General features: G+C 46.0%; 1 protein-coding gene across 1 annotated transcript in view; it reads right to left on the reverse strand.

Moving 5' to 3' along the window:
• The window catches only part of LOC147424445 (callose synthase 10-like), a 203,621-nt gene that overhangs the window by 114,338 nt on the left and 76,238 nt on the right, over positions 1–13,045 (reverse strand). The window contains exons 13-15 of the mRNA XM_086499522.1: positions 5,900–6,010; positions 5,726–5,822; positions 5,398–5,521 (exon numbers count right to left, since the gene is read on the reverse strand). Coding sequence (XP_086355648.1) covers positions 5,398–5,521; positions 5,726–5,822; positions 5,900–6,010 — 332 coding nt within the window. The remainder of the gene's footprint in view (positions 1–5,397; positions 5,522–5,725; positions 5,823–5,899; positions 6,011–13,045) is intronic.

Genomic DNA, 13,045 nt, shown 5'->3' on the forward strand with positions numbered 1-13,045 from the left:
ATCATCATCCATGCCGGAGGATGCCCGTTATCAGGCGTTGTCCAAGAAAGTATTGCATCGGTCACTGAAGAGCTTCATCAATGTCCGCCTCTGTAATAGTCCAACTAGGCGTCTCCCATGTCGTGCTAGAATAGTCTTGATTCTCTGGTGGAGCCTCCGTCGATGTCGTGGTCGCCCCGGTAGACATGGGCGTCTAGCTCTCTTGAGCTCAGTGGCTCTGTCCACTAATATACCTCTGGGAGAAGTGGGCACTGAAGTCTGTTGTGAAGCATGCTCATCCGGCTGTCGAGCTCCTGTTGTCACAAGACGGGCACCACGTGCCAATAGAAAAGAACAGACTGAACAAACTTTTAGCACTTCAATAACAACTGAACTGAAAGAGAGAGACAACATGCGACACGGAGTGGCGGAATTCCACCACAGAGAGTATTGGCCCCAAACCTTGGCACCCCTTTCGGTATTTCTTTATATTGCATCAACACAATACAAGCCGGTACTCCAGACTCTGCACCTTCTCCAGGAAGCATGCCAGAGAATGAGCCCTAGCCTCATATTTAAAGGCCCTTGGCCTAAAAAGCAGTTACAGTAAAAAGCTTTTAAAACTCAAAAGCTTTTGGTCCAAAAAGCAATGCCAAAAGCTGCCAACCTAATTTACGGAAATCCGTACAACCTGCCTCGTCATCAGCCAATGCAAAACGCGAAAATCCGTACAGCTTGCCACATCATCATGCCAACGCAATTTTTGGAAATCTGCCACGTCATCAGTTTTTGGCATGTGTCCGAATCCTGCTTTATTTTCTTCCTTTATGTTACTTGGGGCCCCATCGAACGGGGGTCCCCATTAGTTGGTAGGACTTCTTCTGTTACTTGTTCTTCTTAGGGTTTAGGCCCCTCGGCCACATCTGTAAGTTGGCTCCATTCTTTAGGCTTTGACACGTCAGCAGTTTGTTACACCTCCTCTAAAGAAGTCCCTCTGTGAATGTCTCCCACTATCTGGTCTCCTCAAGAGACTTTCCCTATATCTGCGCAGCTCTAGCAAAAACAACCCGAGGCATTTCAGATCCTGATATCTCATGACTCTAGCCAACGGTCCAGAGCGCTCTATGAACAGACAGTGAAAGCGAACTCGTATCTCATAGTATACCGGACAATGACAAATGTGATGTAACTCTATCTCTGTCTCTATATGACATAACTGGCACATCCTCGCTTCTGCTGGTACTCTCCTAAATCTGTCAATCTCAATCTCTAGCTGATGCAATGATGTGCGCATCTGACCAATAGCACATCGTATCCCATAGGATAAATGAGTGTCCATAAAGGCCAGTCTGATCACATATCCATCCTCTGTTAGTTGGATGAGATGCTCTTTATAGAAAGCCATCTTCGTGCCCAACTCTTGTACTGGTTGTATCCATGTGCTTCTGGTATCTAGCTAAATCAAATCCTGACGTATAAGTCTAGTGGTCTCTGTCCGTGTGAGAGAGAGGGAGGGTGCATCCAAGGAGTACTGGAATAGAGGCTAGAGAGAAAGAGAGAGAGACAAGAGACACGAAGCGGCTTAGTTCCACTCCTAGACAATACTGGCCCGAAACATTGACGTCCCTTCTAGTATTTCTTTATTATTGCTTCGTAAAGGTACAACTCTAGGAGGATCCAACTCTCAGAGACTCTGCGTCCAGATGCCTCGAAAGAGTGACCCTAAGGACATTTGTCTACTATACAAGGGATAGCCAAAAGCAGAGTCCCAAGAGCACTTGATCTAAAAGCTTCTGTTCTAAAAAGCAACTACTTGTCACGGGAACGGGCAACATGTGCCAACGGAGAAGAACAGACTGAACAACTTTAAGCACTTCAAATAACACTGAACTGAAAGAGATGCACGACAGATGAGACAGGGAGTGGCAGAGTTCTACCCCAAGAGAGCACTAGTGCCAAACCTTGGCACCCCTTTCGGTATTTCTTTATATTACTTGAATTCTGTACAATGCCAGTACTCACGCTCTGCACCACCTGAAAGAGTGCCAGAGACTAAGCCCTCTGCACATATTTAAAGGCCCTTGGCCTATGAAAAGCAATTTACATAAAAAGCTTCAAACCCAAAAGCATCTGGTCCAAAAGTGGGTGTCCAAAAGCTGCCAGCACGTTTTGCGAAAATCCGTACAACTGCCACGTAGCACTGTCAGCGTGAATTGCGGAACTGTTCGTACAAACGTCAACATGTCAACGCGTTTTGCGGGGGATCCATACACCAGTGCCACATCATCACTTGAATTCGCAAGGGAGTTGGAGAGTACATGTCCACCTTTATTTTACTGCCTTTAGGTCCCTTGGGCCCCATCGAATGGGATCCCGTAAGTTGGTGGAAACTCTTCTTTATAGGCCACTCGACAGGACCTTGCCAATTGGTAAAACTTCTTGTGTTGCTTCTACTTTTTTTGTTGTTGCTTCTTAGGGTTTAGGCCCCTCGGCCAAGATCTACAAGTCAGCTCAGGTCTTCACTAGCTTAGCAGGTCAGCAATTTGTGACATCCCCCCCTTCTTGAAAGAAAGTAATCGTCCACGATTACAGCATATCTACAAAACAACTCAAATGAGCTTAAAAATTTCCGAGGGTCATTCCGGGGGACAATCCGGGGGACAATCCGAGGGACAATCAGTTTTCTCATTCCAGATTGGAGCTCTTGATATTTTCGCTTGTTGGCTTCCGACAAAAATCTCATCCAAAAAGGAGTCTCATTCCAAATCGGAGCTCTTGATATCCTGGGTCGTTGGTTTCCCACAGAAATCTCATCCAATAAGGAGTATTCAATGGTTGGCACATCACAATGCAACATAAATGCTCACATATGCATGTTACAAGACATAGAAACATAAAGTCGGTGATGAACATCCCCGCCACAAATAACCATCTAGCTCCGGGCCATAAGCTATTCAATGACTCCCTCATCATTCCTCTCACATAACCTAAAAAGGTCCGGGCCAGGAGACATAGAGGCCTTTTACAACCAAACGCCCTCCAAACCGCAGCCTACGTCGTTTGGAGGTTCAAGCATACAACCAAACGCTCCCCAGACATCTCGTCTACGTCCTTCGAAGGTTTTCCAGCATACAACCAAACGCTCCCCAAACATTCCCTCTGCGTCGTTCTGAGGTTCAGATAATACCAAAACAGCATTTCTCACTACTACACCCGGGAGTAAAATCATCTAATTCAAGTCATCCTTCATCAGACCTTGTAGCAGGCTTTGAATCAATGCCAAACAAAGGTTTTAGCTACTTCTTTTGGACAAGAACATCTTAAATTTTCTCTTTCCATAAAGAGAAGTTACTACCATCGAACTTACAAACCACTTTAAAGCTCTTTGTTTGATGCAAAAGCTGTCATTATCAAGCACGATACTATCGCAAACTCACAAGACAATTTTGACAATGTTTTGGCAACAATTGGGTAATATCTCAACCAAAAACTGCAAAATAAAACTCAAAAACCAACATCAAAACTATGGCGAGAAAGACTCACTAAATTTTGGTAGAGTTTCCGCACGAAACAGACAATATTTTAACCAATAACTATGAACAAAAGACGCATAAACTCTAAGTCACTATCCTTGCAAAAATCGGATAAAGCATCCTCTCTAGGGAGAACAAAATCGCAACCCAAAAAGTCGAATAACATGTAAACAGCAGGTATCACAATCTGGTATCAACATGAATTAAACTGACTAATTTCTCATCACATAAGGTATGTATACTCAATGCGTCAATGTCAAAAGCCAACTAGGCTGTCACAAGAACCTAACCATATCACACATAGCCTACGATGAAGTCACATATAATGGGGATCGTCAACACCCTGTATCACTGAAAACTCTCTCAAGAAGCCCCCAGCTCAAAGAACACCTCACGTACGACCCTCTAAAAGCTACGCAGACTCAAGAATCAAGACGACTACCGTAATTGCCAAAACGAGCATCACACAAGTGTACTAAGCAGTATCCCCAAACTTTGTACATAACACGTGAGAAATAGACCAAATTTGCTAAAAGTAGCAGACATGCACATAAACAAGCATCTCAAAAACTATCAATCTCCCACCACAATTGCAGTTGCCTCAATCACGTATTAGACGCATCCAAAATACTGTCAGAAAATGCATGAAAACTGGTGTACACGGTCATCACCAATCATAACCTGACTCAAGTCGTTGCATACTCAGCATAACCATATACATATGGCAATCACACACTCGCAACTATTACCAGAAACTGCCATGCATCACCAAGAAAGCAAAAGACCAGATCCGATGCCCAAATCTAGCATCATAAAAGCATGGGCAGAGTCTCTCGCAGACTAACAACTACCATAAGCTGGCCGTAATCAATGATCATAACCAAGCACTCAACTGGACAAAAGCATGAACAATCGCCCTAAAAAGTCCATAAACCAGCATCAAAGACTTCAATAAGGAAAACTCTTTGCAATCGATGCTCACAATCGGACATTCATTGTCATAAGCCAACAATATAACTAGCAATCTAAAGGTCACAGCCATAAAAGCAAACCCAGGAAAACCAGCCCACAATCATGGATCTCAAATCCAGAGAAATCGCATCATAAACAGCATGTGAAGACTCCCATCAACGACTATGCTCATGTGCATGGAGTAAGCATAAATGATTGCATCCAGAGAGTGGCCGTTATGCACAAACTTCAAGGAGATCCTTAACTTTTAGAGTTTTGCCCTCTTGGGGCCCTGTTGGGGGAGTACTTTGTAATCAATCCTTGAGATGATATCCACACAAGTGTAGTGCTTTCAAGAATGCACCACATAAAGCTTACATGTCATGCAGCATTCCAAGAGACGATTGTTTTACATAATTACACACGGTTGCATCAAGTATGGCTCTACCTGACATTGCAATATATGAAAGTACAGAAGCCAACCCACCAAAACACAAAACTCAGAATGCAAAAAAAAACAAACCTCCACCACACAAATGAGAACCAACTTGCAGCTTTTGAAGAAAGATATAAAGCATCTTTGCAAGAAATTACTGCTTACGTCCTGACACACAAAGAACCAACAACTGAAGTACCAAGGTTAAGATACATGTAAAACAAACAACATCGAAGACTAAGAATAACATTCAAAGGCATTTTGCAAAAGAGTTCTTAGCAACAAGCACATAACTGCTCTTCTAGCCATTGCATAATAAGTTTTCTTCAAACTGTAAAGATGTTAAAATTTAAAAAAATAGGCACCTATGCCTGTGACTTAAAGAATAACAGCTTTAGTACTACAAAAACCAGGCTTTCGCGCTACAGAAGGGGCTCTGGTAGCACTGCAGAATACTGAAAATTTTCAATAAACACAGTATTATACAGGAAAACTTACAGGTATAAGAAGAAAAAACCACCCGTGCATCCTCCAAAAAAGAGGAACTGGGAGAAGATCCGAGTAATTGCATTGCCACGAGAGCTAGTGTAAGCTCCAACCATCAAAATAATGTCAAGTCCGGCTGATAATCACAACAAACATTAAGTAAACAACTCCTTCAAATAAATGTGAGTATCCATACTCTGAATAGAATTTGAACCTTGTGTGTCAGGCTTAACAGTACAACTACAGAATTGGAATGTGTGTTGGCTTTTGTCCATCTCAATTGAAATTGGAAAAATCAAGAGCTCCAAGAAATAGATAAGAATTGCAATTCAACTCTTACATTCAATGAGTTTCATCACGAAGTAGGTCAGACCCAAGCTTAAAAGAATCTTCAACCCCTGACGGCTGAACTTTGTGAATGCAATTATCGTTAAAGCCTAAAAAGACAAAAGCTTCAGCTTAGACTAATCTCAAGAAAAAAAAATAAACTCTTAGGTGACATGTCTTTGCACACCTGAAACATCAAGACTAACAAAATCCATGTACGGAGAAAGCTGTGGTACAGGTGAAGAAATGTTCTGTGCTCCACAAAGGATGTTTTCCCCAATCGACGGCCCCTCGATCCCTGCAAAAGCTCTCTCTCTCTCTCTCTCTCTCTCTCTCTCTCTCTCTCTCTCTCTCTCTCTCTCTCTCTCTCTCTCTCTCTCTCTCTCTCTCTCTCTCTCTCTCTCTCGTCCCAAAACTCAACAGAAGGCGGATGAAGCCGAGAAATGGATCAAGGTGGCCAAGAAAGGAAAAGGCAAGGAGATAACTCCCACGTCCACACCCACTATCATTAATCAGACACTAGAGGAGGAGCAAAGAAAACGGGTGCGCGCTTTACATGTGAGAATTTGCGATCTTAAAGACAAAGGCAATGTGGACGAAGAAGTAAAAGAACTCACAGCCTTGATGGGGGTTCATGAGCCGATGCACACAAGGGCATGGAGAGTGGGCAACATAAAGAAAAATGGAAGCAGTGGAGAAACCTCAAAAGAAAGAGCACTCATCCTCCATTTTCCCTCCATGGAAGCGAAGAAGTCCTTCTTGAAGAAAAGACCAACTCTTAAAGAGACTGGCATCTTTCTCGGGGATGATCTCACCCTCTCGCAGATCGCTCATATGCAGGAAGTAATGCCGAAGATTAGAGCGGCAAGGGGAAAAAGCAAGATTGCCTTTTACCGAAATGGAAAAGTGGTAATACTAGAGCGACGCTCCACATAACGGTGCGAGACTTATGGGACCACACTCAAAGTGGCTACCTGGAACTATAATGGATCTATGCGTCTTGATGTGGGTGCTTTTGAGGATAGCTTTACTTGAAGAGACATCATCTTTTACTCTGAGACACACCAGGCCCCTGGGCAATCCATGCCTCACATCAATGGATACAAGTGGGAGACAGTTTACAAACAGGAGACACGCTCAGAGCACAGAGGGCGAGGCTTGGGGGGAGTGGCAATGTTATTTAGAGAGGATCTGCAGCCACTGATACATATAGCCCGCAGGGATGAGCAGGCTAGGTACATGTGGGTGAGATTGAAAGCAGAGACAGGCAGACATCTCTACCTTGCTATTTGCTACTTTCCCCCGAGTACAACAGTTTATGCATCACCCAGAGGACAGTCCCCTTTCTCTATTTTGGATGATGACATATGGGAGTTCTCTAGGGATGGTGACATTATCATCCTAGGGGACTTCAATGCTAGGACTGCCCATCACCAGGCAGTGTTTTATGATACTTCAGAGGAGATGCTAAGAGAGCTAGATGTTGTAGGGACGGGCCTGTCCAGACTATCACACGATGTGGAATGTACTGAGTATGGGCGACACCTGATAGCCATGGGCACCGCACATGGATTGGTCATCTTGAACGGCCTACAGAGATTTCCTGCTGCGGGAGGTTTTACATGCTTCCCACACAGACATGGAGCCCGCACAGTGGACTATGTCATGGCACAGCCGAATCTCATCTCTAGTATCCAGGATCTCACTATTGGGCCCAAACCGGTCAAGGTGGCAGTGGATCATGCTCTGGTGTCGATGACCATCTCCTTCCAGTTCAGTGTAGCAAACAGGCCACGGGTAGCAGCCCCTACTCGCTACACCTTCACACGGGAGACAGATTCTATATACACGGACGGGATCTACAGACGCCTATGCACTGAGGACCCAGGGCGACCTTTGGAGGCTAACTACTATACTGACACAGACATTACATGATGCAGCAGCAGAAGCATACCCACACACCCAGCATGAGCAGAGCCGCCGATCAAGGCGCATGCCTCAGAACAGCTGGTACGATGAGGAGTGCCGCCATACTAGAGCCAGACTTCAGAGGGAGGTGCTTTTGGGGGACGTCACTCACAGATTGACTTCCGACGCCTGGTGCCGTGGAAGAAGAGGGCTTTTTTGGCTCGACTCGAGTAGGATCTATATCAGCTATTCTTGAGTCAGGACTCGCGTGAGGCGTGGCGGCTCTTTCATGAGCAGCCCCCCCCCCCCCCCCCCCCCCCCCCCCCCTTGCTATTTCCTCCACAGAGACCTGGGGTCAGTACACATCATCTTTGTACACAATACCTGGACAGCCGCAGCTCTCCAACCCCCCCGATCCATGCCCACACACATGTGTTTTTTTCACCGCTGAGATGGTGAAGAAAGCTATTGACAGGATGAGGACTGGGAGAGCATATGATCATGATGGCTTAGTCGCTGAGCATTTCATGCATGCCAAAGACCTACTAGCAGAGCTTCTAGCAATTATGTTTAACCGTGCCATGTGTGAGGGCCTACCGGACACTTGGAGCCTATCTACGATCGTACATATCTTCAAGTAAAAGGAGACCCCAGGGAGCCTGGGAGTTATCGCACTATCATGATTGGACACACACTGGCACGGTTGTATGCATCCATTCTTGAGCAACAGCTGAGTAGATGGGCAGAGAGGGAAGGAATGCGTGCAACTGGGCAGGCAGAGTTCAGGAGAGGCTTCTCTACTCTTGACCATATCTTGACACTCAGGGCCATCATCGAAGAAGGCAGATCTCATGGGAGACGGATCTATTGTAGCTTTGTGGACTTCCGCAAAGCTTTTGACATAGTACCCAGAGCTAGATTGATGCGCAGATTATAGGAAATGGGAGTACCCACAGAGCTCATTTGGGGGATCATGGCATTGTACAGATCAGTAGTAGGGCATGTACGCACCCCTGAGGGACTTTCTACACCGGTTCACTCCACTATTGGGGTGAAGCAAGGCTGCCCGCTCTCTCCTACTCTTTTCGGTATGTATGTGGATGAGGTTTCTGACTACATTGAGAGCGATGGGGATAGAGGTGCACAGTTGGCAGGGACATGGACTCCAATTTTGTTATATGCTGATGATATAGTGTTGATCTCCGAATCCCCACAGGGAATGCAACGTCAATTGGATGCTTTGCATACGTTGCCCACGAAAGTGGTTTGTCTGTCAACCTTGGTAAAACCAAGGTTATGGTGTTTAATACCACCCCACAGTGGATCAGGAGGTCAGCACCTACACACATATGGCCAGGAGACTGTGGAGTACACAGATGCTTACACTTACCTTGGAGTGGTCTTTAGCAGACCTGCATTCTCACTCGGAAGAGTAGCAGAGACCAGATTGACTAGAGCCCACGCAGCATTGGGTAGATTGGTGAAGATGTGTTCACAGGTTCGGTTTCAAGAGCCCCAGACGAAGCTCTGGCTCTTTGACACTTTGGTGGCTTCAGCATTGCTCTATGGAGCTGAGATATGGGGACCTTCATTGGATCACCGCGGGAGGCCAGGTCGCACAGATGGATGGGGGAACATGGAGAAACCTCTCGTCTCTATGATCTCGCGGCTCATTAGAGCCAAGGCATCAATACCACGGGCCATTATCCGAGCAGAGCTAGCGGCCCCCCCACTAGTGGTGGAGGTGCTCACCAGATCAGTCTCCTTCATAAACTGCACATGGGAACTTCCTAGAGACAGATATGCTCGCATAGCACTTGAGTCCTCTCGACAGTTAGCCATACAAGGAGATACAACATGCTGGTATGGGGAGATGACATCATGGTTTCAAGCACATGGGTTCAGCATAGACAGGCTGCCACCATTCCAGTATTCATTGGATGCACCATCTCTCATTCTTACACAGTCAGAGATCACCAAGCTCATCCACCAAGACCTGACCCAGCTAGACACCAGGAGGACATGGATACAACCAGCACAGAAATTGGGCACGAAGATGGCTTTCTACAGAGACCACCTTCTCCAGCTTACGGAAGATGGTTTTGTGACGAGACCCAGATACATGGATACCCACTTGTCTCATGGGATACGATCTGCTATTGGCCAGTTACACACATCTTCTCACCAGCTGTGGATTGAGACTGGGAGATACAGCGGAGTACCAGCAGAGGCCAGGACATGCCCCTTGTGTGACATGGAGCCTGAGACAGAGCTGCATTATACATGCCGCTGCCCCGTCTACTACGAGATACGAGGCCGCTTCCATTGCTTGTTCAGAGAGGGTTTTGGACCACTCTGAAGGGTCATGGGATACGAAGATCGGAGATGCCTGGGTTTGTTCTTGCTCGAGCTGCGCAAACACAGAGATAGCCTGATGAATGGCGAGGCTAGCCAGTCTCAAAGACGGATCCCAGACTTCTTCAAAGCAGACACGGGACAAACGCAAGAGCCACTCCCACAACAGAGCTCCCCCTCGTCTCACACCAAAGGCACACTAATCGACCGAGCGATTGAACTAGGAAAATCCCGACGCCCACGACAGCGGAGGACTACACAGCATCGGCGGAGGCTACGTCAAAAGATTCGGAGCACGCTGGCCAGGCATGCACGACGCTCGGTCAAACTACTAACCATGGAGGAGATTGATGAGATTCGCCAACGACCAATGCTAGATCTCTTCTAATTCAGCTATCCCAGCAAGCCGCCCATTTTTGCTTAGTTTTCGCTTAGTTTTTGCTTAGTTTTTTGCTTAGTTCACATCGACCAATCTAGGATCCCATAGTATATATCTTTGTTTTGTACTGTTGTTATTTTGTTACTCTGACTTTGTATCACATCCACCACCTTGTAACTTTCTGGTCTCATAGGTCACTATGGCCTTTTGAAGACGTTAATATAACATTTCATTTCATCTCTCTCTCTCTCTCTCTCTCTCTCTCTCTCTCTCTCTCTCTCTCTCTCTCTCAACAGTCTAGGACTCCATCTCTCTCAGGGGTGCCCAGCTGGCAGGGACGTGGATCCCATTGTTGCTTTATGCTCATGATATTGTACTGATATCTGACTCACCAGCAGGTATGCAACGACATCTGGACGCACTACGCAGTTTTGCAGAGGATAGTGGCCTGGGTGTAAACCTAGGTAAAACAAAGGTTATGGTGTTTAACACCACACCGCAATGGGTCGGGAGATCACTACCTACTTTCAAATATGGTCAGGAGATTGCGGAGTATACAGATGCATACACTTACCTGGGGGTAGTCTTCACGGGGCCGAGTTTTTCTTTGAGAAGAGCAGCAGAGACTAGACTAACTAGAGCCAGTGCGGCTCTGCGAGGAATGGAGACGATGTGTTCACAAGTTCAGTTCCAAGAACCTAGGACAAAGTTATGGCTCTTTGATACTTTGGTAGCCTCTACTATGTTATATGGGGTGCAGGTTTGGGGACCTTCTATAGGCCAGGATGGGTGGAGGCGTATGGAGAAGCCCCTGGTATCTATGATCTCTCGGCTGATTAGAGCCAAGGTTTCTGTACCGCATGATATCATTCGAGCGGAATTAGCTGCCCCCCCTATGGAGATTGAGGCGCTCACAAGATCAGTCTCCTTAGTACACATTCTATGGGATACTACCAGAGACAGATATGCCAGGGTGGCTCTAGAGTCCTCCAGACAATTAGCTTTTAATGGGGATACATCATGCTGGTATGCTCAGATGACATCATGGTTTCAGACACATGGTTTCACCATGGATAGGTTGCCTCCTTTTCAATACTCTCTTCAGGCACCCTTGAGGTCTCTGACACGGGTAGAGATTAATAGACTCATCCGTCGGGATTTGATCCAACTGGACACGAGAAGGACATGGATAGAGCCGTTACAAGAGTTGGGCACAAAGATGGCTTTCTATAGAGAGCATCTTCTCCACCTCATGGGGGATGGGTTTGTGATTCGACCTAGCTATATGGACACGCATCTTTCGCATGGTCTGCGGTGTGCCATTGGCCAAATACGCACGTCCTCACATCAGCTCGAGATTGAGATTGGCAGATTCAGAAGGACACTGACAGATAACAGAATATGCCGCTTATGCCATCTAGAGCCAGAGACAGAAGTACATTACATATGTCATTGCACAGTGTACTATGAGATACGAGGTCGTTTTCACTGTCTATTCAGAGAAGGTTTTGGGCCTCTATCTAGGGTCATGAGTTATGAGGATCAAAGATGTCTTGGGCTTTATCTACTTGAGTTACACAAGCACAGAGGAACCTTACTGAGGAGAGGTGAAGAGAGACATCCCCAGAGACAGATCACAGATTTCTTTACACTAGATAACACCCAGAAGAACAGACAGAGGAGCAACCAGCGACGATGGAGAGGTATACCCGCACTACTGGCATTCTCATAGACCGAGCATTGGAGCTAGGGAGATCTAGACGACCCCGAGGGAGGAGAGGAGCTACACAATTTCAAAGGAGGCTACGGCAAAGGATTCAAGCCATACTCTTTTGTCGTCCAGAGTGCAGATGAAGATGGATCTCTACTCCCCTCCCATATTGTCTTCACATTGTACTGCTTAGTTTAGGATCCCGCAGTATTTATATTTTGTTATCCTAGTTTAATTTATTTTGTTAATCTGACTTTGTATCAGATACACCGCATTGTAACTTTCTGGTCTCATAGGTCACTTTGGCCTTTTGAAGACGTTAATATAACATTTCATTTCTCTCTCTCTCTCTCTCTCTCTCTCTCTCTCTCTCTCTCTCTCTCTCTCTCTCTCTCTCTCTCTCTCCCAGCAGTCTAGGATTCCATAATATTTTATCTTGACATTTTGTTATTTTGTCATCTTGTTACTCTGACTTTGTATCAGATCCACCACATTGTAACTTTCTGGTCTCATAGGTCACTTTGGCCTTTTGAAGACGTAAATATTAAATTTCATTTCATTTCAAGAGCGTCTGCAGAGGAAACCCTAACAGCGCATCAGTCTTTTGCGCAACAGGTTGCCCGACAATCTCACCCTGAGCACTGCCTGTGCTGTCTTCTCTGCACGCGCTGCCTCACTGAGCGAGCTGCACTGCCACACTGTCCCTGCTCACGCCGCCCCTGCTCACAGGCAGTTTTCGTGCGCAACCCCGCCCCCCCCCCCCCAACCCACAGGTGCAGGTTCAGGTGCAGGTTTTTTCCCCAAAAGTTTTCAACCCTTTTTTTCTCAGCCCAGCAGAAAACTGAAAACAGAGAGTGCAAATTACAAAATCTCAGTATTTTACAGGGATTTTTACAAATTTTTTCTCAGCCCTGCAGAAAATTGAAAACAGAGAGTGCAAATTACAAAATCTCAGAAATTTTACAAGGATTTTTACAAGG

This window comes from Adiantum capillus-veneris, chromosome 25, assembly GCF_014529385.1.
Source record: "Adiantum capillus-veneris isolate H3 chromosome 25, ASM1452938v2, whole genome shotgun sequence".
Lineage (NCBI taxonomy): Eukaryota > Viridiplantae > Streptophyta > Polypodiopsida > Polypodiales > Pteridaceae > Adiantum > Adiantum capillus-veneris.